This window comes from Tenrec ecaudatus, chromosome 4 (assembly GCF_050624435.1).
Source record: "Tenrec ecaudatus isolate mTenEca1 chromosome 4, mTenEca1.hap1, whole genome shotgun sequence".
NCBI classification, from domain to species: Eukaryota; Metazoa; Chordata; class Mammalia; order Afrosoricida; family Tenrecidae; genus Tenrec; species Tenrec ecaudatus.
The window spans coordinates 4,062,553-4,090,017 of NC_134533.1; the positions used below are offsets into that span (position 1 = coordinate 4,062,553).

The following is a 27,465-nucleotide window of genomic DNA, read 5'->3' on the forward strand; positions in this document are numbered from 1 at the left end:
CTCCAGCCCACCCTGTACTTTCCCGGAAACCGCTCTGGTTCCCCGGGAAACTCATCCTGAGCGAGAGCAAGCCCCAAGTGGCCACTCAGCAAAACCCAAACCCACAGCTCCCCTGGTGCGCATGTGCACGCGGTGTGGGCCCAGCAGAAGGCGGGACAATGGGGGTCTCTGACCTAAGTGAGAGGTGGGCGGCATGGTTCCGACAAAACCGCGAAAGGTAGGGAGTCCTGGACATGAGCAGTCCGCAGCCCAGGGGCAGTCACTGAACCTGTAGCAGGGATGTGGGGTGGGGGCACCCCTCACTGACCGCCCTAAAGGCACAGGCTTTAGTGGGCCAGGACGGAGGAGCAGGAGGCATGAAGGCTGGGTTGGGACCCCGCGGGAACTTCAGGGACCCCAGCTACAGGCGCAGGCAGGCTGCAGCTGGCCGGCCGCGGGCGTCCTGGTAGAGGCATGGACACCGAGGGCCCGGGCCCCCTGCGAGGGGAGGAGGCAGCTTCCCAAGGAAGCCCGACCTTCGGTGTGGCGCAGTCCAGCGCTGCCCTGGGACCAGTTCTTGTTTGAGACCACAGGTCTGGGCCCCCTCCTTGCCTGGCAGGTGGCTTGGGTCTTCCGGTCAGAGGTCTGGGAGACATCTGAACCCCCTTTTCTCATGTTGGCCGCCATGCCTCCAGCCTGGACGCCACGCCCATTGCCCCCGCAGTTGGCACCCCTTAAGGCTTGGGGGGGGGGGGTTGTCCTTCCAGGCTCCTGGGAGCCATCTTTGGAGGCCTGAAGGGAGGTGTCTGGGGGCCCCTCACGGCTTGTTCTTCGGGCCTTTTTGTTGGCAGTGGAAAATGCTTCAGTACTTTATTGAAAGACAACAATAAATAATACTGTGATAAAAATAGTTCAAAAAGTAGACTGTACATACTTTGTTACATAATCGGGAAGTCCACAAAAAGATTAGTAGAAAAACGGAGCCAGATCAAGGACTTGCAGTATACGAACGAGCGAGCGAGCGAGCAGCGAGGCCAGCCTGGAGGGACCGGGCAGCCGGGCCGCAGCACGCGCCCGTGCACGCGCACGCCGGGTAGGGGCGCTGCCACTGGCCACGAGCGACTCCAGCCCAGTGCGGAGCGCCCCGGCGTGGGAGCCGGAACGTCCGGGGCGCGCTGGCGAGGTAAGGCGTGGTGAGAGCGCTGGCGGCGGGGCGGGGTTGGTCCTCTGAGCAGGGCGCCCGCCCGCACACGCGCGGCAGAGCTGGGGAAGGCACAGGAGGCTGCACAGCCGCCGCCGCGACCCGCCCAGGCCCTGGCGGCCGGCGACGGTGTGCCAGTGAAGTGCTTGGAGCAGGTGCCAGTCTTCCTGGGTGCAGGTGGGCAGGCCGCCCACACGGGAATGCGTTAGAACGAGTTCCTAAAGGCCTGGGGATGGTCAGTCAGTAAGGTACGGCCGCAGGAGGCTGTGAAAGTGATTGTGGGGCGCTAGTGGGGCGCTAGCTTGGCCTGCCGGAGGGGGACCCTGACGACGGCGGTGTCAAGGTCGAGACAGACGCAGCAGAATCCTCTCCGTGGGCTGGGCTTATTATTAAAATTTCCAACAGGGAAGATCACAATACAAAAGCCCTACCCGTCTATAGGAAGTATACAGACAGGCATCACAGTACATTCCTTTGCAGACGGTTAGGTACAGAGAACGACAAGACTGAGGGGCAAGGTAATGCAGAGTGGAAGTCCATGGAAAAGTCAGTCACCGTATAAATGAAGACTCGTAAGTTTACATAAATATAAGAAACATTAAATTCTAAAATAGTTTCTCTATGGTATTCTTGAATTTCTCACTAATTAAAAACTCTGTAATAAAATATCTCCGGGTCCATATAACAAGTATCAACAGGTTCGAGGAGCCGTGGGGTCCTGCTTGCGTCGGTGGGCTCGAGGACGCCGCGTGTCATCGGTAGAAATAGTGTGGGTAGACTGCAAGAGAGAAGCAGACAGGAAGAGGCTCTCAGTCGGGCTGCCTGGCTCCGGCCAACCTGCAGCTGCCCAGGAGGGCCAGGGCGGACTCCATGCCTCCAGGGACACTCCATTCCCAGTGCCTCCATCTGAAAACCAGGCGCCCAGCGAGGGCACAGCCTCACGCCCAGTGAGGCAGGCAGGAGCGTGCATCTGTGGTACAACAACCATGCCCGGGGGGACAGCATGCCAGCCAGCGCTAAAGCAGAGGGGTTCAGCTCAGAGACAGGCGCCGAGTCTGCATCCTTTATTGCCATGCTCTGGCCCCACCCCCGAGACAGACAGGCACAGAGAGAGACAAAAGGTGTCAGCAGAATCCTTGTCCCCCAGCAGCTGTGATCTGCGTGCTGGCCACCGAGGGAGCAGCCAGGTGGTGTCCTTGGCAGCTTCCACCTTGCCAGCCACCAGTTGGCAGGCCCCAGGCGAGGTGCTCTACTCACCGAGGGCGGGCGTTAGCAGGAGTAGGTCCGCACTGTGGCCGAGTCCAGCCTCTGTGTCCCCGACACGTCGCCTATCCCGACAGCGCAGGGGAGCATGCAGAGCACAGCGTGCAGTTAGTTCACACGGTCACACGGGGTGCAGATTCCCAAGGCCCCCGGGGGGTGGGAGGTGGGGTGCCCAGTCCCAGGCTCTGGGCCTGAGAGTTGCCTGCCCGAAGCTGGTTCCTTCTCTCCCAGGAAGCCTGGGGCTGCCGGGGGCAGATTCTAAGCAGTAGTGTTTTGGGTTCTGGATGGAGGATGTATAACGGCCCCCAAACATGCCTGTGTTCTCACCACTGGGATGGGCTGTTCACCTGGAGGCTCACAGGGTGCCGGGCATCTCCTCGGAGCTAAACACTGCCCTGGTGGTGAGTGCGCAGGTGCTAGTGTGCGCTGAGGCAGGTCACCGCTAACCTCTGCTGTGATCAAAGGGGATGGGGTAGCGTGTGTGCATGTGCGTGCGTGTGTCTTGGGAGCAAACGTCTGAGCTGTGACGGGTGGGGGGCTGTCTGTGAGTGCGGGGCTGTGTGTGTGTTGTGTATGTGCGTGTGCAGAGATGGGTGTGAGCTGAACACTGCTGTGACTATGGGGTGTGCTGGGACAGCGAGCGGGGAACAGAGGGTCTCAGGAAGCACAGGTTCAACCTCAGCTTTCCATAAGCAGCACCGGGTCCACAGGCCGGCACTCAGCCTTCCCAAATGTCCAGGACTCTCCACACGCTGCTCACACCCGTGCGGGAGCTCACACACACGCACAAGCACACACACACACGGGCATCACTCTGGAGCTGATGCCGCTGGGGTCCCCAAACAGGAGTTAAGGAAGCAGCGTCCACGGACGGAGTCAGCATTCATGTCCAGCCAGCCCAAGGCTGGGCTTGGCCAGTGTCCAGCGGGACCTACCGTCCATCTGCATCTTCTTTGGCTGCATGGAGGGCGAGGACATGGACGACGTGACTCTGAAGTTTGCAGGCAACGTCTCGGCTGAGCCGGCCGCGAGGCCACGGACGTCTTTGGGTCTGAATTTCTTCCTCCAGGAAGGTGCTCTCCTAAAACTCTTGTCGTCGTCCTATGAGGAGGAGGACCCGGGGCGCTCTGAGAGAAGGGCGCAGCCACGGCCCTCAAGGTCACCAAGGCCCCCTGCTTTTCCAACTGTGCTGGGGGGCAGGCTGCCGGGGCGAGCCGGTGCTCGCTTCCAAGGGGCACACGTCGGACTGGCGACAGCGACCTGGGGCCCCATCAGGGGTGTTCGGAGGCCTCTTCCCACTTCCCCTGGGCTTCCTGTTTCGGTCCACCTGTCTTCCTTGCTGCTCCTAAGCTTTGTCTCTGGGCATGGTTTCTCTTGGTGGTGGGCAGTCCGTGACTGGTTCATAGCATAACTCCCCAGGGAGTCACTTTGGAGAGTGGGGACTGGGACAGGGTGGAGGAGGGGGCCCAGCCTGTAGGAATCACCCACTGATGCTGCGAGAGGACCCTTTGTGAGCCATGAGTTTCTGAGCTGCTTGTAAAGTTCTGCCTGAGACACTGTCCTCGGCTGCCCCCCGCCTCCCCCCAGACCCCACCCTGGAGGCCCAACAGGAGAGGCACGCGTGCCAGTGCGGGAAGGAAGCAAGCAAGGAAGGAAAGAGGTCTGGGGTGAATGCAGACAGGCTGAGGCTGCCCCGACAGCGGCTTCCGGTGGCCCCCCATGCTGGGTGGCATCTTGGGGGCTCTGGGCTCCCACGCTCACTGCCTGGTGGGAAACACTAGCTTCTAACCGCCTTTCTGTTGTGGAGCTGTGCCCTCGGAGGGCCGTGGGCAGATCGAGCAGGACGAGAAGGGACCCGAGCTGTGTCAGCGCCCAGCAGCTCACCTCGTCCAGCCTTCTGTCGGTGCCCATGACCAGGAGGCTGTTGAACTCCCTCTCGAGCACGGCCCGCGCCTGGAGGGGCAGAAAGGACAGAGCTTTGGCCACAGCCCCCCACCCCCCTCCCGCCTCAGGGGAATGAAGAGCACTCCTACATCAGCTGTCCTTCAAACCACAGGCTCCCTGGGATCTAGCCTGCTGCCCCCTTCAGAAGTAAAAATCACTCAACACCCCGCCCCCCGGCAGTTGACCACTCTGCTGCAGCCAGCCCACCACGCAGGACAAGGGGCAGGTCGCAGTGTGGGCAGTGCCGGCCCCTCAGGGAGACACTGAGTGAGACACAGGGCAGGCCAGCAGTCGGGAGGGGGTGGTGCCAAGTGACTGGCCAGAAACCATTTGTAAGCATTTTAGTAAAAATGACAAATGAAAGATGCCCTAGATCTCAAGTGAACCAAGATTCAGGAAAAATTCTACAAGGCAATTCATTGCCCATTCTGCCCTCTCTGAGTGCACCACCTGGCTTAAAGCAGGCAGAACCCCTTGGCGTTGGTGGGGGTGATGGGGCCTGCATGACATAGGGAGGATGTGACCAAGGACTGAGGCTCCTGCCTCGGTCCAACAGCAGGCAGGCAGGGGCTACCTGTGTGTTCTGCGTGGGGATCTGCAGCAGCAGGGCCAGCGTGCTGAAGTCGAAGGTCTCGTCCAGCGCCAGCAGGGCACCGTGCACGCCGCTCTCCAGCAGGTTATTGGCATACTCCTTCAGGCCGATGGACAGCACCCAGCGCACCACCCGCTCATTGCTCCACACCAGCACGTCTGTGGGAGAGAGCGGGCGTGGCATGAGGGCCTCCAAAGAAACCGCTCATGGGTGGCCCTGACCAGCCGGCGGGGCCCTCCCCATGCAGGCCCCGACAAAGGGCGGGGCCACCCCCACGAGGACACTTCCCTTAGAGCCGACTCTTCCAGTGAGCCCAAGGGGGTGATGGTATTGTGCACACTTTATTCCAGGGAGTGGGGGATGGTGAGGACCCAGGATTAAGTGACAAGATGAACCTACAAGTTCAAACAAGTGTCTCTGACCAAGACCTCCACATCCGAGCACCCACTGGGCTCAAGGCCCCACCAGCCCCACCTCCAGCCTGCGGACCATGCTCATACTGCAGGAGGTGAATAGGCTGGGTCATGGTGGGGGCTGGAGGAGGGCTGACCTCGAGTGGCTGGGGAGCCACAGAGCTCTAGAGCCAGTCACGGTGTGACTACATCCAGGTGACCACCAATCACGTGCAAGGCCAACCCGTGGATTTTAAAGAGAAGTTATCAGAACACGAGTGGAATAGATTCACGTGCCTCCTCTCCAGTGCCCTTTCCTGGACAAGAGGACATACATGAAGTTGCCAGGGTGAGTCAGAAGTACTGCCAGCAACACCCAAAACACAGGAATCTTCAAAACACACAGCACACACACACGGTGTGAAGGTGCTGTCTCTAGACGGATCCTCCACCGGGGTCTACACGCCTGAAGGCGATGTGTCCGTCTCGCTGGCCCTCCTCTACGCTCCCCCACGTCCGGTGCGTTGGTCGTGCTGTGCTGGTTTGTGTGCTGCCTTGTCACCGGTCCTTCAGGGCCCACAGGACGGCCCGGCGGACCTGTTCAGTGGAGCTTCCCGACCGACTGGGACTCGGCAGCAGTAGGTTACCGGCCTCCGCGCAAGGAGCCAGTGAAAGCCTCGTGGGTAGGGAGCACCGAAATGCTGACTGGACCCCAAGGGAGCAGAAGCAGAACGCTGGCGGGGAGTGCCAGAGGACACGGGCTGAGGCAGAGCGACTTCTCAGAGCAGAGTCGGCCTCAATGACTCAGTCAGAGAAGAGCCTGTGGGTGCAGGGGCTGCGGGACCCCCTCTGCCGCTGATGGGGTACGACTCAAATGAGAAGAACCAGCTGCCGCCAGCAATTGACAATCGGATTTGGACTGTACGAAGTGTGAATGAAGGAAACCTGGGAGTTGTTGTCAAGAATATAATGGAGCGCACACCAATGGGCATTCTGGGCACCAGTGAACCCAGACAGCCAGCATTCTTTACCACGCCGGGAATGGCAGCACCGTAAAGAGGGTGCTGCTTTCGTGGTCAACTGAAGGACAATTGAAGGTCCTTGAAGGACAACACTGCCTCTAACAGGACAATGTCTGCCCCACGGACGTCTTCAGTTGGAAATTGCCCAACGATGTAATCAAGCTGCACTGATAATTATTGGCCAATGAAATGCAAAAGTTGGAAACAAAGAGGAAGTAAGAGAAGTTGGAAAATAAAAAAACAAAACCAAAAAAGTTGGAAATAAGGCAGGTCTTGGTGACAAGAACAAAGCTGGTGACCGCATGACAGAATGGTACCAGACCAATGACTGGTTCACCGCAAACACGTGTTTCAACAACACAGACACTGGCGACATACATGGGCGTCCCCACACAGAAGGCAGAGAAACCAAACCGACTACATGTATGCCATGGGTGCATGGAAGGGACGATGGAGAAGCTGAATTATCAACAGCTAAAACCAGGTGACCATGGAACAGACTACCAATTGCTCGTGTGTACGTTCAGGTAAAGCTGAAGAAAATTGAAATAAGTCTCCGAGAGCCAAAACACAGCCTTGAGTCTGTCCCACTTGAATCTTGGGAACGTCTCAGGAACAGCATCCATGAAGAAAACAAAAGGTTATTAAAAGGACAGGAAAGTGGGGCCGGCTCCAATACCAACTATGTGTCCGTCCCCGTCCCCCCCCGGAAGAATGCACTTCAGAGGACAGCTTGGGGAGAGGGGCACGTCTGATTAGAGCACATGGGAGAAACGGAGCGGGATGGAGAGTGAGGGGAACACATCCTGGCCCACCAAGTCCCAAGGATGACAGTCCTGCTCAGAGCAGACAATGCACACAGAGGGCCACAGGGCCGGCCCCACCTCAAGACACGATGTCCCTCAGTGACTGATAGCGCTACAGGGGACAACACTGGAGACACAGCAGAGGAACTGTGGCCATCTGACCCCATCACACTGGGGGGTAACACTAAGGGCATGCAACAGAGCAGCAAGGGGAGCAAAGGGATGAAATCCCCGGGGAACAGCAAAAAGAGACTATGGAGACAGAGTGTAGCACCCCATCAGACTCGACTGGAAAACTCGTAAAGACCAACAAGCAGTCCTTGAACTATATGCTTAAAAAGAGAAAACAAACGACAGGAAAGAAAAGTTCACAGTGGGCGCCAGAGACTCTGAAACCCGCTCTGCATGGTGAGTTCCCAGGGCAGATGGAAGAAATGATGGAAGTCAAGAGAGAGCTGAACAAGAGTCGATGGGCAGCTTGAGAAGACAAAGAAAAAGGACATACATAAAGAAATGCACAAAGACCTAGAGTCATTAACTCAAAAAGGAAAAACATGCTCTGCATATCTGAAACGGATCTTTCTCATCAAAAAACTCAAGCCTCAAGTTGCAATACTGAAGGATTCCATGGGCAAAATATTGAATGACGCAGAAAGCATCAAAGGAAGATGGGAAGAACACACAGTCACTGGACCGGAAAGAACTGGTCTGACGTTCAGCCATTTCAAGAGGCAGCTTAGGATCAGGAGCCAGTGGCGCATTGAAAGCGTTAGGCAAAAACAAGGCTCCAGGAATCGCTGGAGCACCACGCTGATGAAGCACTGGGAGGACTTGCTCGCCTGTGCCAGGCGATTTGGAAGACAGCCATTCAGCCACTGACTGGCAGAGATGCATGTGTGCACCCATTCCCAAGAAAGGTGTCCCAACAGAGGGCTCCGATTACAGACCACCAGCACTGATGTCACACCCACGCCACACCCCGCTGAAGACCGTCCACCTGCGGGGCTGCTGCAGCACACTGGCAGGGAGCTGCCGGAGGTCCGGCCTGGATTCAGAAGGGGCTGGGCACTAAGGGGAACCACTGCTGATGTCAGAGGGATGTTGGCTGAAAGCAGAGAACATCAGAAAGATACTGACTTGCATTTTGTGCGAACAGAACGAAAGAAGAGTGCAGTTTAAGATCCTGGTGCCCTGGTGGCGTAGTGGTTAATTGTTGGCCTGCTAACTGCAAAGTCAGCAGTTCAAAACCACCAGCCAGTCCTCGGGAGAAACATGGGGCTTTCTTACCATGTACAGAGTTACAGTCTTGCAACTCACAGGGGCAGTTCTAGCCCGTCCTACAGGGCTGCTATGAGTCGGCATTGAATCAATGCCAGTGAGTTTTTTGGGGAGTTTTTTGAGTTAAAATCAGGAAAAGTGTGTGTCGGAGTTCTATGTTCCCACCACACATATTCAATCCGTACGCTGAGCAGCTGGACTCTGTGAAGAAGCATGTGGCTGCAGGACTGGAGGAAGGTGTCTTAACCGCCTGCAGTGTGCAGACGACACCACCTTGCTGGTTGAGAGCGAGCAGCACTGGAAGCCCTTGCTGAAGATGAAGATAAAGGACGGAGCCTTCAGTGTGGAGAAAACTCCATGGAGAGAAGATCGAGAGCCTCACAACTGGACCGATAGGTAACATCATGATAAATGGGGAAAAGATTAGAGCTGTCAGCTTTGTCTTGCTTGGACACAATCAGTGCTCAAGGACACAGCAGTGAGATCAAGTGACGCACAGCACGTGGCCACTGCTGCACAGACTTCTCGGGTGCTGGAAAGCAAGGACTCTGAGCACCGAGCTGTGCCTGACGCAGGCCGTGGTGTCTTCCACGACCTCCTACGTGGTGAAAGCTGGACACTGGCCGAGGAAGACTGAAGAACAGGTGCATCTGACGGATGGAGCTGGCACAGATACTGGAAGCACCGCACGTGCCAGAGAACAAGCAGATCTGTGTGCAGGGACGGCCGGGTGCTGCTGAGGCTCCGTCTCACACTCAGGGCATGCTCTCGGGGGAGACACTGCATTTGGGAAAGTGGAGGAGCTGCAAAGGAGAGCAAGGCCCTGAGGAAGGTGAGACGGACAAACGGATGGATGAGATCAATGGTGAGGAGGATGCCGGACCTGGTGGTGTGTCCTGTTGTGCATCGGGATGCTGTGGGTTGGGAGAGACACCAGGGCACCTCACCACCACCACCAGCCTCCCCCAAACATCCAGCACACTTCCATTCACATCACAGGCAACTCGGGCTGGGCATCCTCTGGGGCTCCAACCAGACTCTCCTTCTAAATGGGCTCTGAGCTCCGGGGACCCAGCACAAGAGTGCGAGGCAGCTCAGGGCTGGAGGCTGGGCAGGGTGTCGTTCCCATGAGACGCACACAGGGCCACCCTGGGATGCCTGCAGAGTGAGCAGGGGCACTGTCCTGACAGGGACGTCCTTCAGAGCAAATCTCCTGGTCTTTCACCAACAGACGCTCCTGTTTTCTGAACCCTCCCCGTAAGCCCCTGAAATTGTCCCCCATCCTTCCAGAGTACCCGTCAAGGTCACCCCTTGGGGGTCCTGAGAAACAGTCCCCATCCCCTGCTGCCTGGAGGCAAGCTGGCCCCGCCAATCCCCTTAGAAGCCACCACCCTGAATGGACCCTTTGTGCAGGCGTCCCGGTGAGTCTGAGGAGCGCATGACTGAGCAGACTCCCTACAGCACCTGACGATGGCAGGGGCGGCCATCAGGGCTCTGTTGGGGTGCACCTGGCGTCTATGAACTGTAGCCCAGCGGCAGTCCCTGGAGTCCCTGCAGACTCGTGGATAGAGACCTCCTGGCTCTAGGGTGCCCACGTCCATGGTCTTCTCATGGGTCCCACACTGTCTTACTCCGGAATCCCTACACCTCCAAGAGGCTGCTTCCTGTCCGTAATTCCTTTACGACAACGCGCTCCTCAGAGCAGGGGCCGCCAGGGACTGCGATGGGCCACAGCTGGCCCTGTGATCCCCATGGGACGAGGCCCCCAGCCTACTCACCAACCTCAACCCTGTGTTGTGAGCCCCCTCACTACCTGAACACCATCCTCGTTAGAACCAGCCAGGATGCCCTGGGAACAGAGCTATGCGCGTGGGCTCTTGTGCCCGCAAAAGCACCTGTGAAATCAAGGGTGGGAACCAGGGCTGTACAGTGCCCGCTGCCCACTGGACAGCTGTGTGCTCTGCCAGCATGAGGCTCAGTGTGTGTGTTGCTGGCCTATGACCACGTGCGTGTGCTACAGGCATGTGACCATGAGCATGCGTGTCTCCCGCCTCTGCCCAGCAGCATGCAGACCGTAGAACAGCACGCTGATGGCATTTATAATGTCCCGCGCCCCTCAGCTGGCAATGTGTCCCTGAAGACGTGGGTCTGAGTTCTCCTCTGGCCCGAGGGGCAGCTCAGCCACCCCACGCCCCACCCAGGAAGCCAGGCTGGCATTTGCTGGGCGCAGGCACGTGCCTGCGTGATGCTGGAAGCGAGATACTGGCCTTTGATCTCGTCCTGGCTCTCTTCCCGCTTCCTCTCCAGCTCCTTCCGGTCGTAGTTCAGCCTCCGCAGGCACATGATCCCGCACTGGAAACTGCTTCTGTGAGAGGAGGAAGGAGGAGGTGCCCAGGTGCCCGTGCGGCTGGGTGCTGGCCGGGGGGGGGGGGGGTGCTCCCACCTGTGGAAGCTGTCCACCATCTTGAGCTGGCCGCGCAGGTCCTTCTTGGTGAGGTGGTCCAGCATGCGGGCGTCCACCAGGCACTCCATGAAGTAGCTGCGGAACTGCGGGAGCCCAAGGCTCGGCAGCCACTCGTTGCCGATCCACTCATGGTTCATGTCACCATACGCCAGCGTCTGTGTGAAGTAAGCAGCACACGTGGGGGGCTCGGGCGTGCCCGGGGGCTAGCGAGGGCCACACTGCTCTTGCTCACACCTGCCCATTTCAATGCCAGTGAGCGACCAGACAGGCCAGAGGGCTCTGTTGAAAGATGGACGCCTCATTCACATTTTAAAATGGAATTTACGGACCCCCAGAGCAGGAAGGCTGCAGCTGCCCTGAGCCTGCCTGAGAGGCTGTTCCTGGTTAGCAACACAGTCGCCCGGGCAGACCGCGACTCATGAACAAGCTTGAAGGGCCAGCCCTATACCCGCCCGTGAGAACCCTGCTCTCCAGCTGGGCTCCGACGAGAGCTTTCCTCCCCGCAGGACCGAGAAGAGGCATCTGGAATCCCCAAACCAAGGGAAAACGGGATGAAAAGAGTCTAAAGACGGACAAGGCAGAGCGAGAGCTGAGGGACCCTCCAGGAGGAGCAGAGCTGGGTGAAGGCTGGCCCTCCCGTCGGCGGCTCAGAGAATGAAAGGCCCAGATCAGCCCTCCCAGGCCCCCTGCTCCCAGGGGTGGGGTGGGGGTGGGGGGGAACGCAACCCTGCTCCAAGTGCACTGGGCCCTCCCCCAGGCAGGAGACTGGCACCCTATCTGAAGGCAGAGAGCGTATCCAAGGTGCATCCTCAGTGCAAGAGAATCCCATCAGGAATCCCATGTTGCGGGGCAGCTGAAAATCCCTCGCTCGCGGAGAATCAAGTTTGTTTCCAAACAAGCCATGTCAACATTGTCACAGGAAGAGGGGGAGAGATCCGGGACGGAGTGCAGGTGGAAGCCATAAAACCTCCCAGGTGTGTGGGGTCCGGTCCCAGTGGGCTCTGAGGACCAGATCCTCTGAGGGGGCAGATCCCAAACCAACATCTGTCTACCGTCAGAAATGACAAAACAACGACCAGAGCAGCCAACACCCGCAGAACGAGGGAGGAAGCACAGGAGCATCTGCCACGGAGGAGGAGGAAGCGTCCCAAGAGGGCCACATGGAGACACGGGCGGAGTGCAAGCTGGATCTCATAAAATAACCAAATGCCAAACATCAAGGATGAGAGGGAGATGACGCTGCAGCAGAGAGGACGGGGCATGTGGGCATTTCCACCCACTTCGTGGAAAGACATGCCCCTTGAGATGTGCCAGCCGTCAGAGCTCTGGGGGGAGCAGCAGACAACAGACGACCACACAGACAACCTTCTGGCCAAGGAACGTGAAGCTGTAGTTCAAAGTCGACCCACGAAAACCCAAACCCTACAAACAAGGAAACAACTCTGCCCTGGAGGGCTCTGCTAGTGATTTCTACCACACAGTCATGGATAAATGTGGGTTTTATGCAAGTTAGTACGAACCATTGCAGACGTGTCCTAATTCGCCATATGAAACCGGTGTTGCCGACACCCGCACCAGAGCGAGGCACCGACAAGGAGTCCGACGAGAGACCTACCTCCCATGCTTAGAAACACTGTCCTTCCGTGCCGCACCATGGCGACACCACGCGCAACCGAGCGCACCACCCCCGGCCCTGGGCTGCCGTCCTCACAGTGGTTCCTCTGTTGGAGCCCAGGGCTGCTGCCCTCGGTCTGTCTGGCTTGTCCATGGCCTTTGCCTTCATCACTGCCCCTCTACCTTCCCAAGCATGATGTCTCCTCCAGGGACTAGTCTCCCCTCTCTCAACATGCCCAAAGCACAGGAGACAAAGCGTCCCCATCCTTGCCTCTCAGGAGCATCCTGGCTGTACTTCTTCCCAGACAGGTTTGCTTGTTCTTTGGCGGTCCTGGTTCTTTCCATGATCAGCTCTTCTCCCGTCTTCCTCAGTCAGCGTCGGACTTTCACGTGCAGAGAAGGCGGTGGAGAATACCATGGCTTGGCCAGGTGCAGCTTCGTCCTCGATGTCCGACACTTCAAAGAGGATGCGTGCAGCAGACCGACCGTGCATGCAGTAAGCCCCTTGATCTCTCGGGACTGTTTCCACGAGCACGGCGGAGGGTCCTCGACAAACTCCAACCAGTTCTCCATTGATTGCGATGCCACTTATTGGTCCAGTTGGGAGGACCTGGGTCTTACCGTTTGAGTGGTCATCTGTCCTGAAGGCTGCAAACCCTTGATCTTCCAGGAAGGGCGTCAGGCCCTGTCCCTGCATAGCACAGGTGGTTAATAAGCCGCCCTGATGCACACCTGGCTGGATTGTAAACCATGCGCATTCCCTGTTCTGTTTGCACAATTGCCTCTTAATCCATGCACAGGTTCTGCACAAGCACAATGCAGTGTTCTGGAATTCCCATTCTTTGAAAGATTATCCAATTTATGATCCATACAATTGCATACCTTTGCATATTCAATAAAACACAAATAAACATCTTCCTGGTATTCACAGCTCTGAAACCAGCACTGGCATCGTTTGTCCCATATGGTCTTCTGAACCTCTGACGCACAGCCCAAAGGCTGCTGGGCGGTCGTCAGCAAGGACAAAGGGAAGCCAAGCTTTAACACACCCGAGCAAATCACACCCCCGACACAGGAGAAGGAGCACGCAGCATGCAGGTGAGCATTAGGCTCAGGAAACTTAAAAAGGGAGCACGGGTGGTGCAGGGGTTACGCAGTGGACTATAATGCACAAAGCTGGCAGTTCGAGACCAACAGCTACTCCTCAGGTGAAAGACGGGGCTTTCTACACCTGTACAGAGTTAGTCTCGGAAATCCACAGGGCAGTTCCACGCTCCCCTGTAAGGTCACGGTGTATTGGCCTCCACTTGATGGCAGTGACTGTGGTCTCCTTGAACCTAACTTGCCTTATTAACAGACTGTGCAGAAGCACTTGAACACACAGAGGCCTGGCTCACTCTCAGGGCTCTGCACTGTCCAGAACTGGGAGAAGCCTGCCCACCCTGAGAGCAGGCACTGCCCCAGCATCCTCATCCTCCCAAGATCATGGGCCAGGGCGGGGTCTTCTCTCCCCTCAGTTCAACAGGTGGGGAGAGGCTCTAGATGAGGGCGGGGCAGCAGAAAGGAACTCCATCCTGTGAGCTGGATGAGAAATCAGGCTCTTATTTGCATTTTTGTGTCAGAACCAGCAAGTTTAGCAAATTTATAAAATCAACATAGAAGAGCCCATCACAGCTCTCAATGCAACGAGCTACTGGCAACTGGCAAACACCAGGGACAGAGCGTCTCGAGAACACGAACTCTTTAAGGCCGCAGCCAGCAGCAACATGAGGGGGACACCCCCTGAGAAAGGCCCCTTGGGCATAGCAGGGCAGGCGGCAACATCTCACAAGTCTGAGGGGGGGCAGGCCTGGGCTCCCAGCAACAGTAGCTCCAACTGCGCCGGCTCTGCCCTGAATCTGGCCTCCATCACCTGTGCCACCCCCCTTGTTCTAGCCCCCGGAGGGCACGGCCCACACACCAACACAAGAGCTCCCGTGCCCCAGGAAGCTTCGGTTCCCTGTTTTCCCAACGTCACCCGCACGTGGCTTGGGTACTTGTGAAGATACCAATGTCACCGTGTTCTGGTCTCTGGCCACACCGGCTTGGCCCTCACAGTGGGGCTGCTTGGCACCATCTTCCGGCTGTGCCCGAGGGCTCCGACGTGGACGCACACAGAAAGGACGGAGTCTGGAGCATTCCGAGGAAGCAGAGCCAGACGACTGTGCACAGGTCCTGGCTGTGCTTTTTGTGTGGTTGAGAACCTGGGCTTCCAGCAGCCACAGCATCGTCTGAGAACCGAGTGGGTGGTGTGTACAGCATCGGCTCTGGTGGTGTGGATACCTGTGTGACCCACAGCAGCCGGGGCTGACCTGAAGCCTGAAGGATCACTAGGAGGCAGCAGCGCTGTGCCCTGCCTTCCTCTCTACGCTCCTTCCCGAGGGCCCCAGGGACTGGCTACACACGAGGTGCCACCGGCAGCACTCGGCCTCACTCACAGCAATGCCCACTGACACCCACCCCCGGAGACGCCCGCAGCCTCCCCCATGAGTGAGGGCGGGCCAACCGAGCTGGGAGGCTGCATCAAGACCCCAAGGCACATCAGCTCAGGGGAAGCAGAGACAGCAGGGACGATGGTGTTAGCAGCCAGGCTGAGACCAGCTGGAGTTTCCCAGGTGAAGTGTTTTCCAGGAGACGCGACCACGTGGGAGTGAGTGTGTGTAGGGAGGGGGGTCGGGGGTCAGGGCGCAGGCTGTGGGGGTAAAATTCGTGGACTGTCCAGCATGCAGGAAGCAGAGCAGACAGGGTTTCAGAGGAGCCTAGCCTGTGAGCTGAGCAGCACACAGAACCATGTCCCCTGGAGACATGGAGGGGGCACTCAGAAATGTCTTAGGACCCAGCTTCCCCGGCAGCAGGCCGAGGCTGAGCCCCACCCAGTGGGGTGGCAGACGTTGCCTCAGAAACCGGTTCCCCATGAAGAAGTCGTGTTCCAGCACAACTGGTGTGAAGGAAAGCAAATGCCCTGTGCAGGCCCCGGGGAGGAGGTCAAACTTGTCCATGAGCCGTGCGTCAGCCTTGCTCTGGCCCCCACCACTTGAGCTCGGGGCCTGCATCCCGGGGCCCCCACCACATGCAACCCCCCCCTGGGCCTGCACCCAGGGGGGCAGCCAACAGGGGTCCCTCTTGGTCTGTGCTAAGGCCGTAGGGTTTGGGAGTAGTACAGAGAGTCTCCCACCTGAGCCCAGCTTCCCTCCTCATCCTCCTGAGGTTACGTGGTCAGGATGCAAAAGAACAGAACTGTTAGTGTGGGTGAGAGTCCCGGGCCACTCGAAGCTGTGTAGCTGGCACAGCTGCACTGAGCACACAGGCCCCAAGCAACGCAAAGCAAACAAAAAAACAAGGCAACAAATCACTCAGAGCTGCATGCAGGGCGCATGCCCACCCGCAACCCCTTCTCATGCAAGGACCCGACCGGGGCCAGCATCTCCCCACCCTGGCCCTTCTGGAGGATTGCAGCGCCGGCAAGGCAGGCCCTGGACAGCAGACACGCACAGGCTCCCCTTGGGCACTCAATGCACACCAGCGCCCCCCAGCGCAACGGCCGAGGGCCGGCCGCACTGACCGTGTGGGGCGTGGCCGAGAGCGTCTCCATCTCCTCGTGTGTTAACCAGACATTCCCTGTGGTCTGGGGCCCCGGCACGCCCGTCACGTCCAGGCAGCGAGAGGAGAGGAGGCAGACAGGTAAGCGACAGGGACACGCAGCGGCAGCAGGGGCCCAGAGGGGAAACTTCCATGACCTTCAATGTCCACACCCTCCGGTCACTGGGCCGCCACTGCCAACATGAGGCAGGCCAGCGAGAGCGAGAGGAAACCCGTGCGCACTTGTGAGCAACGAACACAATCCTCAAGAAGCAGTCCCTCGCCACGGTGGGGTGACCCCACCAGGCAGAGCTTCCAACATGGCAGCAACAACACTCCTGCCGGGCAAGCAGCAGGGCGTCCTGTCGCAGGAGGCAGGCGGGAGGCTGCAGGACTCAGGGAGAGGACTCAGGGAGGAGATCCAGGCTGCATGCCCTTGGATGGAAATGCCTCAGCTGGAGTCTGTACCCCAAGAGTGTGGCCTTTATGTTGGGGCACCTGGAGTAGTACTGCCTGGCTAGCCAGTCTCTCCCAGGAGCAGGGCCCCCACAGTCAAGCAGGGCTCCCTGGAGCCCATGACTGTGCAGCAGACAGACCTCAGACACAGCATGTGTAGATGCCAGGCTGGGGTCTGGGCAGCTCACAAAGCTCTCCACAGCTATGCCTCTCGGGGGGCCTCCCCTGGGCCTGGTGGGGCCCTGGTTCTAGCTGTGGGTGCAGGTACACTGGGCTCTGTCTAGCACACAGACTGGTGCCGGGGCCCCCCTGAATCCCTACTTCAGGAGCCCTGGTGGCATGCACAGTTGACAAGGGGCTGGTGGTTCAGCCTTGCCCGAGGGTGCTTGGAAGAAGGGCCGGGCAGTCAGACCGAGAAGGCCACGGCTCTGCAAACAGTCCGGAGCAGACACCCATGGCCAACCACGGATGCTGCGTGAGCTGCGAGAGGGAGCCGGGACCCAGCCCCATTCCCAGCGCTCCTCCTTCCCTCAGAAGCCCGCTGGCTGCCCCAGGGGTGAGAAGTCCCGCAGAAGAGCATGACTTTCCCACAAAGGCTTCTTCACTCACAACCACAGACAGCATGAGCAGGGTTCTCAAGCACGTGTGATGCTGTGAGCCTGCAGCGCTCCCCGCCCCACTCACCGTGCGGGACGTGGCAGGGGCCGACGGGCTGGTCAAGGACATGATCTCCTGGATGGCCAGGCGCAGCTTCAGCCGGTGCAGGGGGTTGCTGATGCCGATCTCCCGTTGGATCTCTGTGTCTGACAGTGCCGACATGATGGCCCCGCTCTTCACGTTTGCACGGCAGGCTGCCACGTACCAGGCCGGCATCCCCACCCAGAGCTGCAGGCAGATGAGCAGGTCAGGCCAGGCCAGACTGGGCCCTGCCCATGGCACACAGCCCCATCCCTTGTGGGCTTGGGGAGGCAGGGATACGAGTGGGGGACAGGCAGTAAGGTACCTCTAGCCACACGACAACTGTTGGCCCGTCCCACTGTGCGAACGGCAAGCCCTGCCTCCGAGCCTCCTCCAGCAGCTCGTGTCTGCAAAAGGGACGAACACTGCGAGACCCAAGAAGCCAATGGCCCTGTTCCCTACGGCCAGCTCAGGTTCTCGCTTGTCAGCTCACAGCACCACCATCCTCTGCCTGACAGGGCTCTGGCCTCGGCCTAGAAACCTGCCAGGGGATGGGGACACCGGTATCCGGCTCACAGTCCCCAGGGCAGGCCAAAGCTGTCAGCCTTCAGGAGAGCAGACACCCAGGAGGAGGCCCATCTGCCTCAATTTCCCGGGAGCGAGAACGGCAAACCTTCAGCACTTGCTGAAGTCAAGGTTCCTGCCATCTAACCAGGAGCCCTGACAGGTGGGGAGTTAGCACAGGGCTGCTGACCACAAGGCCGGGGATTCAAACCCCCAATATCTCCAAAGGATATTTTGGAGGCCGTCTGCTCCCCCAGAGGGTGACACATCTCAGAAATCCTTAACTGTGCAGTCAGTCGAGCCCCTCTCCCTGTGGCTCCCCTTCCCTCTGGAGAGGGGGGTACAGGCCCCTGACCCAGCACTTCCTGGTCATGTTGGCCTCACTGAGTCATCAAGCCCAAAGAGGCCTCGGGTAGAGAGACTCAGCTGCCTGAGTCAGACAGGTGGCATCCTGCTAACCTGTGCACACTGACCTTGAGCAGGGATGGGGGGTAAGGGGGAAGGATAGTGGATGGGGGGGGGAGGATTGAGGGAGGGATGGGAGAGGGGCTGGCAAAGAGAAGCAATGCCCACCCCAGTTGGTGTCAGAAAGGGGTCCTGGACAAAATAATAATTCATAAATTATCAAAGTTTCATGAGGGAGTGGGGATCTGGGAGGAAGGGGGGAAATGAGCTAACACCAAGGACTCAAGTAGAAACCAAATGTTTTGAGAATGATGAGGGCAACAAATGTACAAATGTGCTTGACACACAATGGATGGATGGAGTGTGATAAGAGGTATACAAGTCCCAGTTAAAGGATAAAAAAAAAAAGGAGCCCTGACTTTACGCACTGTCCCAGCTGCCCCCAGAGCCCCAGAGGCAGTGATGGGTGGTACCCGGTGAGAAGGAGCGCACATAGTGCTGCCCAGCCTGCAGCACAGGCACCAGCTGAGCCCAACCAGGCGGCCGGGGGTGGTCAGGCCCAAGACTGGACGCAGGCACTGGGTCAGCCTTCGTGAAGCCAACCAGGGAAGGGGGGGGGGGGAAGCCTGCTTGTGGGAAATAAGTTGGAAATAAGTTCTTGCTGATGAACAGACTCCCAAGACCCAGGGAAGGGGAAACTCCGCTTACTTTTTTTGAAGTTTACGATTTTTTTCCGCCTGCCCGCCCAATTTGTTGATGCCCAAGGCGTCTGGAGAAGTGGACTCGGTCTCAGCCCCGCCGACTGGGGGAAGAAAGCAGTGTTGACAGTGCAGTCAGCGCACACCCTGCCCAGCACCTGTCCCGTGGGTTCCGCTCCAGAGAGCAGTGCACACAAGTGAGGGGCTGTCTGTGAGTGTGCACGGGTGTGAATGTGTGAGTCTACGTGTGTGACTGTCAGTGTACGTGTGTGAGTGTGTATTTGCAACTGTGAGTGTACGTGCGTATAAGAAATGGACCCACAGAGCTCTGGTCAAGCACACATTCCGCCCAACCCTCAGACATCCCAAGGAGCCTAGAAGCGCCCAGAAAGCACCCACCTTGCCCCAGGGCTTCTTTGCCGGTTGGGCCGGGCCGGCCCTTCTCCTTCTTGCCAAAGAGGCGGCCGATGGAGGACTTGATGCCCTTCCTCTTGGGGGCTTTGTGCAGCGAGTCCTGGCTGCTGCTGCTGCTGCTGGGGTTGCTCACGGGCCCGTCCTGGGAGCCTGTGGAGCTGCAAGAGGGGGGAGTGACCTCCACCCTGTGCACGCACACACGCGCGCACACACACACACCACCACCTCCCGTGGCCGCTGCAGCACCCATTTACCCATCCATCTGACGCCCCCTTTCCCAAGATTTCCTTTCTTCCTTCTTCACTGTTTGAGAGACTGTCTGGGGCTCCGCATCCAGCTAATACGGCAGGCTGTGATTAGTCACAGCGCTCTCCATCTACTCTCTGCCTCCCATTCTGACAGAGGCCAGAACTCACGACTGCTCCAGGGAAGCCGCCCTTCTGCCTCCCTCAGGTCTTCTGTGTGCCACACAGCAAGGAGACTCCCTGCCGATGGGCTGATGCCCACTGCAGGGTGCATATGCCCTGCAGGTTTCCCAGACAGTCACCCTTACTCCTGAGGAGCATCTGGAGGTTTTGAACCTGCGATCTTGCGGTTAGCAGCCCAACCAGTAACCACAAGTGGCAGAGCTGCTCTGCAGATGCGGCTCTTGATACCGACGGTCAGCACTCTGTTACAAACACTCTCAGTGCTTGTCAGGCAGGGCTGCGGGCTGTGGGGCAGCATCAGCCTGCACTGTGTCAAGTTCAGCCGCACCGGCTGGGCCCTCACAGCTGTGACACTACAGCTTGACCTGCAGAGGCAGCGGTTCATGTCGCTTCACTCACACCTGGGGCCCAGGAGACTGGCCGTACACGCCAGCACACCACACGTGGAGGAGGGAGGGCAAGCAGCCCTGCCCACCGGCTGGTGTCCTGTCAGAGGTGAGCCCAGCGCCCCTGGACGATCAGGAGGGCAACAAATGAAGCCAGCTCAGCCTTGGCTCCTGAAAGTCCAGGTGCCCAGCTCCAGCATCCCTGCCCCACCACGAGTGTGATGGCAGCAGTGAGCACTGCCAGGTGGGCAGTGGCAGGAGAGCCCTCAGGTGCCACCTGGCCCACCTCCAAGTCACTAATGGGCTGGTGTGGAGGGTGGCATGTCAGCAATGGGAGGGGGAGACAGGTGTGTAGGGGAATGTCAGTGGGGGTGTGTGTCAGTGTGGGAGGGGTACAACATGGGAGGGGGGGTGTATCGGTGTGAGGGGGCATGTCAATGGGGGGCATGTCAGTGTGGGAGGGGTACAACATCATGGGAGGGGGGTGTATCGGTGTGAGGGGCATGTCGGTGGGGGAGGATGTGTGAGGGGGGCGTGATAGTGTGGAGGGGGAGTATCAGTGAGGGAAGAGGTGTGTCAGTGTAGGAGGGGGAGTGTCAGGAGAGGAGTGTGTAGGATCAGGCTCATTGACTGCTCCTTGAAGTTAGCACGCTGGGCATGGGTGCCCCCCCAAGAGGCCAGAGTCACCTGAATGTCACCAAGTGCCCAGCAGCCTAACCAAGCAGGCCGGCCCTCATGTCAGGAAGGGCCCACCGATGAGAAAGGGCTCATTTGCTCGGCAAGTCCCATCAAGAGCAGCTGGACGGAGACCAGTCTGCAGGACCTGCAGCCAAGGGGGCCGGCCAGACCGGTGGACCAGAGCTGCGAGAGCCCAAGCCCTGGGCGCCTCCCTCCCCTTCAGGGTTGGCCTCTGACTGGTCGCCGCCTCACCCCTTCCTGACCCGCAGGCACTACCACTCCCCACTGCCCCAGGATGCATCCTCGCAGGACTTGTGCAGCGGGCCCCTTACTTGCGGATGTCCCTGATGTCCTCGTGGCTGGCTGCATGGAAGGCCCCCCTGTGCAGCCGGAGGGAGCGTGGGGACGAGGGCGGGGACGTCTCACATCTGATTGTGGTCTTGTCGTCTCGTACCTCTTCTCGGGAAGCCAGCAACTGCGGGTGATGGGTGAGCAGAAGGTCACTCTCGCCGGACCCATGGACACCCACCCCCAGGCCCTGGTCTCCCAGGCACAGCACTGGAGGCTGTGGAGAGCTGGATGAAGGCTGAGGGCAGCCCCTGGGTTTCAGTGCGGGTTTGCGCTCCGGAACACCGGCTCCTGCTCTTCTCCTGAGGCTGCCTACAGTAACAGTCTGACTCACCGCACAGCGCACAACACCCCCCGGGTCCCTCCCTCGTGGAGCAGACAGCCTATCTCTCTCCTGCAGCGCAGCGGGGGCTCAGGGGGCCTAGGGCTCACCACTGCACCACCATGGCTCCCTAAGAGCCGAAGAGCTTGTGGACAGAACCACGCTCTGCCGCACCCCCTCCCAAAAGGAAGCATCCAGAGCAGCCCACTGCCATGCCCGACACAGGTTCCTAGGGACACACACACACACATCCACTTGCATTCCCTGCTGGGCCCATTCACTTGGGAGGCTCAGCGGTAGAGCCCCAGGCAGGACGGAGGTTCTGACAGACTCCACCCCGCACAGGCATTCTTGCACACCAGTGCTTCCAGGAGGCGGTGCTGGAATGGAAGCAGAGACCTACACTATCCTGGATGATGGGCCAGAGAACAAAGGTTTCATTGCAGGGGTTGGGGTGAGTCATTTTTTTCTAACAGGGGGTGGTTATGAGACAAGGAGAGGGCTGGGAAGGCCAGACTGAGTGAAGGGAAACCCAGGGACAGGCGTCAGATTCTGGCCTGAGAGCAGACTCGGGGCATCCCTGGGGGCAGCTGAGAGGACACCCGCCCAGAGCTGCGTCCTGCTGGGCTGTGAGAGCCCCGAGGTCAGGGCTGCCATCGTGACGAGTCGGCAGTGCTGAGGTCGTGCGGGCATCTGCTCACATAGGGACCCAACTCGGGGCTAAAGCCTCACCCTCTGCATGGTGCCCAGTGGGGCCTGGGCCCTGCACACACCACTTAGTGGGGAAGGAGGGTGTTGGGCCGCATGGGGTGTGCACAGACCCTGAGGTCTGTGGTCAGCTGGCCAGGGCCCTGGGACGGTGAGTGGTCACAGAGAGGGCCACACCGGACAGCTCCTCTGGGCGCTTGGACTCTCTCCGGGAGCAGGGCCTGCATTGCTCCCCACGGCACCCTGGGCCTGCTGTCTGTGGGGTGGGGTGGGGTGGGCACGGAGCCTGGCACGCAGTCCCAGCTGGACTAATGCTAGCGAGGGCCCTCCAAATGCAAAGCCGCAGACAGCCTGCCGCGGCGGCAGGAATTACTGGGGCTGACAGTCTGAGTGCAGGGCACATTCTGCGGCAGCCCATTTGCTCTGGAGACCAGACATGGCCGGTGCCCATAGGAATGAAGGCCCGGTCAGGTCACCACAGTCTATGTCACTCACTCACTCAGGACAGGCTGCGTGGGGAACAGACCACAGTGGGCTAGGGGCACGTTACCTTTCTACGGTGCTTCCTTAAGTCGCTGGGCTGAGAGAAGCATGCAGAGAGACAGAGAGAGCAGGTTTACTGCGGACATCCCCACCCTTGTGGGGACAGCCAGGCACACGGGCGAGCGAGCCAGCAAGCAGGGACTTAGGTGCCCCCACCCCCCTCTGCAACACGAAACACCACGTCCCCTTCCCTGAGGTCCCCTTTGAGAAATGCATTCCACAGAGCTACAGGCTACGGTAAGCCCATCTAGTTGGGGCAGACGCCTGACGGGGAAGCAGCTGTTGGGGCACCTGTGGTAGAAGGGGGCGGCCCACTCCCACTCTCAGCTGACAGCACCCTCCGCTGGCACTGGGCTACACCATCGCAAAGATAAGGTGTCACACGGGAAGCACTCTATGAGCAGAACCCCAGGACACAGCCCCCCTTCTCCCAACCCCCGACAGGTGGGGTTGCCCAGCCGTACAGCCTGCATTTCCTATCAGGTCTTTTTATCTGGAAAGTTCCATGAGCGGAAGGAATCACTCCAGCTCCCAGTGACCGTGTGGGGCAGAGCAGGACTGTTCCTGTGGGTTCCAGAGGCTGCTGGTCTTTACAGGAGTAGACAACCTCATCTTTCTCCCAAGGAGCAGCTGCTGACCCTGTGGTCACCACGAAGCTACCAGGGCCCCTATGAAGGTGCGTTCTACACGCGGGAGACGTGCGGTTGGAAAGCCCGGCAGCTCTGGGCACCTCTGTATGGGAGGCTCGCCAGCTGTGCGCAGATGGTGCAGAGCGGCCACGTCCTCCCGAAGCTCCCGGAGCTGCTCCCAGGGGACACCTGTGTGCATTGCTAGCAGGAAGGAGAACCCACCGGTCTTTTTTCGTGTTTTGAGAAATGCAGACAGACCAAGAAAAAAACCCAGACCCTAGCAGCCTGTCCTTCCTGCAGCCCAGCTCCAAATCTGGCTATAGCTGCTGGCCCTGCTGGTTACCTGTGGCCACCGGGGAGGGAGCAGCTGGGAGCACAGGCTGCACAGGGCCAGGGGCCGGGGTGGAGCCCACTGCTTCTCGAGCACGCTGGGACAGGAGGGCAAAAACCTTCCAAGAGTTAACTCACTACCACGTCACAGGAATGACAGCCGCGGACGGAACCCCTCAAGGTGGAGGGCCCTGACTGCGACGACGCCCTCTGCTCCAGCGCTGGCTGACACAGCAGCCGACACAGAAACGGGGAACCAAGACTGCCAACACCAAGTGGGTACTGTCCCCACCATCCGCACGGCAAGCGGGCAGGGCTTTCAGGAAACCGGCACAGGCCAGACCCCAGAGCCGTGGGCCCTCCTGGATGGACCCCGGGTCTAGATCCCAGAGGGCTCCCAGTGGCACGGGGGTGCCCTCCTGCAATCCCAGCCGCCGTGCGAGGCCCGGCTCGGATGCAGTGAGCTGAGGGTGCATCCGTACTGTTGGCTGGCACATCCTGTCTCCCTCAGCAAGGCACTCCCAATGAGAGATGGATGCCACCTTCTCTGGGCACACTGTCTCTGTGCCCAGGCTATGTCACTCGTGTCATGTCTATTCCCAAAGGCCTGACACCAAAGCTGCTTCCATCAAGTCAATGACGACCCACAGTGACCCTCTGGGACAGATCAGGTCTGCCTGGAGGAGGCTGTCTGAGGCTGCCTACCTGTACAGGACCAGACTGCCTCATCTTTTTCCCGAGAAGCGGCGGCTGGGCTCAAATCTCTGGCTACTGTGCCACCAGGCACCCCGCAACCATCCGTCCCCAGAGAAACTCCTCCTGCAGGCTGCTGACCACACAGTTGCAGCCACAGAAGCCTCTGTGAGGCGAGTCCATCGCCCAGGGATCCCCAGCATTTGCTGACCAGGATGTTGACCACTGCAAGCTGGGCTTCAGGCCTGCGCCGGGCAGGGTGAAGGGAGGGGCCACGGGCTTGCTCACCAGTGTCATGATGCCCAGCTGGTCCACCTCCCGGGCTGGACTCTGGGGGATGCGTCTCGGGGTGGAACGGCCACTGCCTGGAGGGGAGGAGCCAGCCAGTGCCGAGGAGGGGTGTGGGGGAACGGAGCCCAGGGGCCGGAAGCGACCAAGGTCACTGAGGCTGCCGCTGCCCACCCTGCTCTCAATCTCCTCGGCCCGCTGCTCAGCGCTCTCCTTCTCCTCCTGGATCAGCCTGCGGAGAAGCGAGGCTCAGTGCCTGCGCAGACCAGGACCCAGGCCAGACACAAACACACATCCTCCTCCCCCACACACACCTCCCCCTGTTGGGCCACTGGGGGCTGGGTGCCTAGTGAAGAGAGGGCTCAGAGCAGGCACGCTGCAATGGGCCAGGGGTGGCCTCAAAGGAGGGTGGAGCCTGAGCTCCATCCACCGAAGGGCCAAGCCGAGGGCGATCCCCATCCAGCCAGGGGGCACAGCTTCTGATGGGGGTGTGTGTGGGTGTGTCTGTTTTGTCAGTGTCCTGGGTGAGTGGTGAGCTCCCCCTCCAGGCCTCTCCAGCCAGGCCCCTAACACCTGGGCAGAGGCAGGGACCCCTGAACCCTGTAACTCAGACAACGTCAGCTGCACGCGCTGACTAGTGTGTGCAGGTCCCTCTCCTGTGGCTGTGCACCTCGAGTCTGCAGGACTTGGTCACCACGCAGACCTGCGTGAGGACGGGTGTGTCTCTGCGAGGGGCAGCACAAACCGGATCTCCTTGTTGATGGCATCCAGCTGCTCCTGCAGCATCACGGCCAGGGTCTGGGCGTCGGCCTGCCCACTGGGCGACAGCAGGTCCACAGAGCTGAAGAGCGTATCCCTATCGTCCTCCCCATCGGACAAGTCCACGTCGCTCTCAAACGCTTGTGCCACGTTTGCCAGGACACTGGCTTGCTGGGCGCGCTCCCAGTCCTGCTCATTGAGCGTCTGCACCTGCGTGGGGGCGGGGCGGGCAGGAGAGGCCTGAGCAAACACAGGGCCACGTGGCAAATCCAGCTGTGCCGCCCCCCCCCCCCCCCCCCCGCTGAGTGGGGAGTCATCAGTGGGATCCAGACCTGCTGTACACACGCTCACCAGACACACAATAGAGCAAAACCCCCAAGACCCAGGTTCGTGGGAAGCACTGCTGAAAAGACACCCCTGCCAGGACCCTCCAACCCTTCCCTAGACCCTGCCAGGACCTTCAAACGCTCCTCTCCCACCCCTAGACCCTGCCAGGACCCTCAAGCACCTGCACTCAGGTCCTCACCTTGGATGGCTCGTCTCGAAGAGCAGCTACACGGCCTCTCTGGGGGCGGCGCAGCACAGGGCCAGTGTTGTAGGCCTCTACATGGGCATCAGCTGCTGGGAACCTGAAGTCTGGGACACTGCCCAGGTGTGGCCGGCTAGACGGACGGGCACAGAGGGGGCTTGTGAGAGAAGAGCAATCAGTCTGGAGACAGCACCTCTGTGGAGGGCTGGGGTGTCCCACCCCACGCAGCCAGCACGCCAAGATAGTGCTCCCGCTGCCTGCAGACCCTCCTCCCAGACTCCCCTGCTGGTGCTGCCCGAGCGAGGCACCACAGCCTGTGTGTGTAGTCCCGTTAGCAGCCACCAGCCACCCTGGCTGGGGGAGCTGTAGAAACAGACAAGACAGAGCCACTGCCCCCCAGGGGTGGGGAAGCCCCTACAAGGGCTCCTGGCCTGGGCAACCTGGCCCCAGGGCCAGACCCCTCAAACATGTTGGGACACAGATCCCACTCACTGGGTCAAACTGAGCCCCCTATTACCCTCCACGGGACCTGCAGACACAGTCAACCACTGACTTCTCCCAGAAAGTCCCCAACTGTTGCTCAGTCCACAGTCAGTGCTATGCCCGCCCGCCCGCCGATGACCATTCCAGCTCTCCAAGGGTGCCTGCCCTTCCTCTCCACACAAAAGCCAGACTGGCTGAGAGTCACAAAGAACGCATAGGCGTGTCCTAACAGCTGGCCACTGCTGCATCCTCCCTGGGCCTGGGTGCTCAACTCGCTGGGCCCGCTCCCCTCACTGCCCGACACATGCAGCTCTGCCCGTCCCTCTTCACCGGGCACCAGGTGCCTGGGTCCCACTCACTGCTTTCTGGGCTTTCTGGAGCAAGGGCTCTTTGCCTGGCCCTCAGTGTGCACACATGCACGGCCCCGTCCTTCATCGGTCTCTCTCCACTCACCGCCAGCAGGCTCACTTCCTGTCTACCTAGTTACTCCCATTCCTTCCGGTCACTCCGTCCTAACGTGAGCACTGGGCAGCAGGCCCTCTGAAAGGCTGATGGCACTGGCCACTCACTCAGGGCTTCCTCCACCTGCTCCTGCCGCTCCTTCTCCACCAACCTGCCTTCCTGTTTCCTTCCCTGGAGGGTCAGTCCCACAGCCACAGGTCCGTATGTCTGCAGCAACGCTCTCCCCCTCACCCCGCAACATGAAGTTCCCCCTCAGCCAGCACCAACAATAAAACCTAACTCCCTGCCTGCAAATCGATTCTGACTCTTCTCAACCTACCAGACAGAGCAGAGCTGCCTCTCACAGAGACCCCACAGAACAGGGCAGAACTGGCCCTGTGACTCTACAAGAGCAGAAAGCCCATCTGTCCGTTTGCGTTGGAGCTGCCAGTGACTGTGGTTTGAGCCCAGCACGTTAACCACTACGCTGCCAGTGCTTGCCTGACACAAAG

At 59.5% G+C, this 27,465-nt stretch overlaps 1 protein-coding gene across 2 annotated transcripts in view; it reads right to left on the reverse strand.

Annotated features, from left to right (window-relative positions):
- Window positions 1-835: 835 nt before the first annotated feature.
- Window positions 836-27,465, reverse strand: part of PPFIA1 (PPFI scaffold protein A1) — a 64,651-nt gene continuing 38,021 nt past the window's right edge. Inside the window, exons 14-28 of one of the 2 annotated variants that reach the window (XM_075545231.1) lie at window positions 26,027-26,162; window positions 25,487-25,710; window positions 24,742-24,973; window positions 21,213-21,355; window positions 19,374-19,546; window positions 18,985-19,078; window positions 17,633-17,714; window positions 17,314-17,514; window positions 10,921-11,096; window positions 10,745-10,842; window positions 4,962-5,137; window positions 4,328-4,396; window positions 3,379-3,544; window positions 2,438-2,508; window positions 836-1,958 (exon numbers count right to left, since the gene is read on the reverse strand). In XM_075545231.1, coding sequence (XP_075401346.1) covers window positions 2,450-2,508; window positions 3,379-3,544; window positions 4,328-4,396; window positions 4,962-5,137; window positions 10,745-10,842; window positions 10,921-11,096; window positions 17,314-17,514; window positions 17,633-17,714; window positions 18,985-19,078; window positions 19,374-19,546; window positions 21,213-21,355; window positions 24,742-24,973; window positions 25,487-25,710; window positions 26,027-26,162 — 2,029 coding nt within the window. In that variant the 3' untranslated portion in view covers window positions 836-1,958; window positions 2,438-2,449. The remainder of the gene's footprint in view (window positions 1,959-2,437; window positions 2,509-3,378; window positions 3,545-4,327; window positions 4,397-4,961; window positions 5,138-10,744; window positions 10,843-10,920; window positions 11,097-17,313; window positions 17,515-17,632; window positions 17,715-18,984; window positions 19,079-19,373; window positions 19,547-21,212; window positions 21,356-24,741; window positions 24,974-25,486; window positions 25,711-26,026; window positions 26,163-27,465) is intronic. The other variant, XM_075545232.1, reaches the window with a different exon arrangement.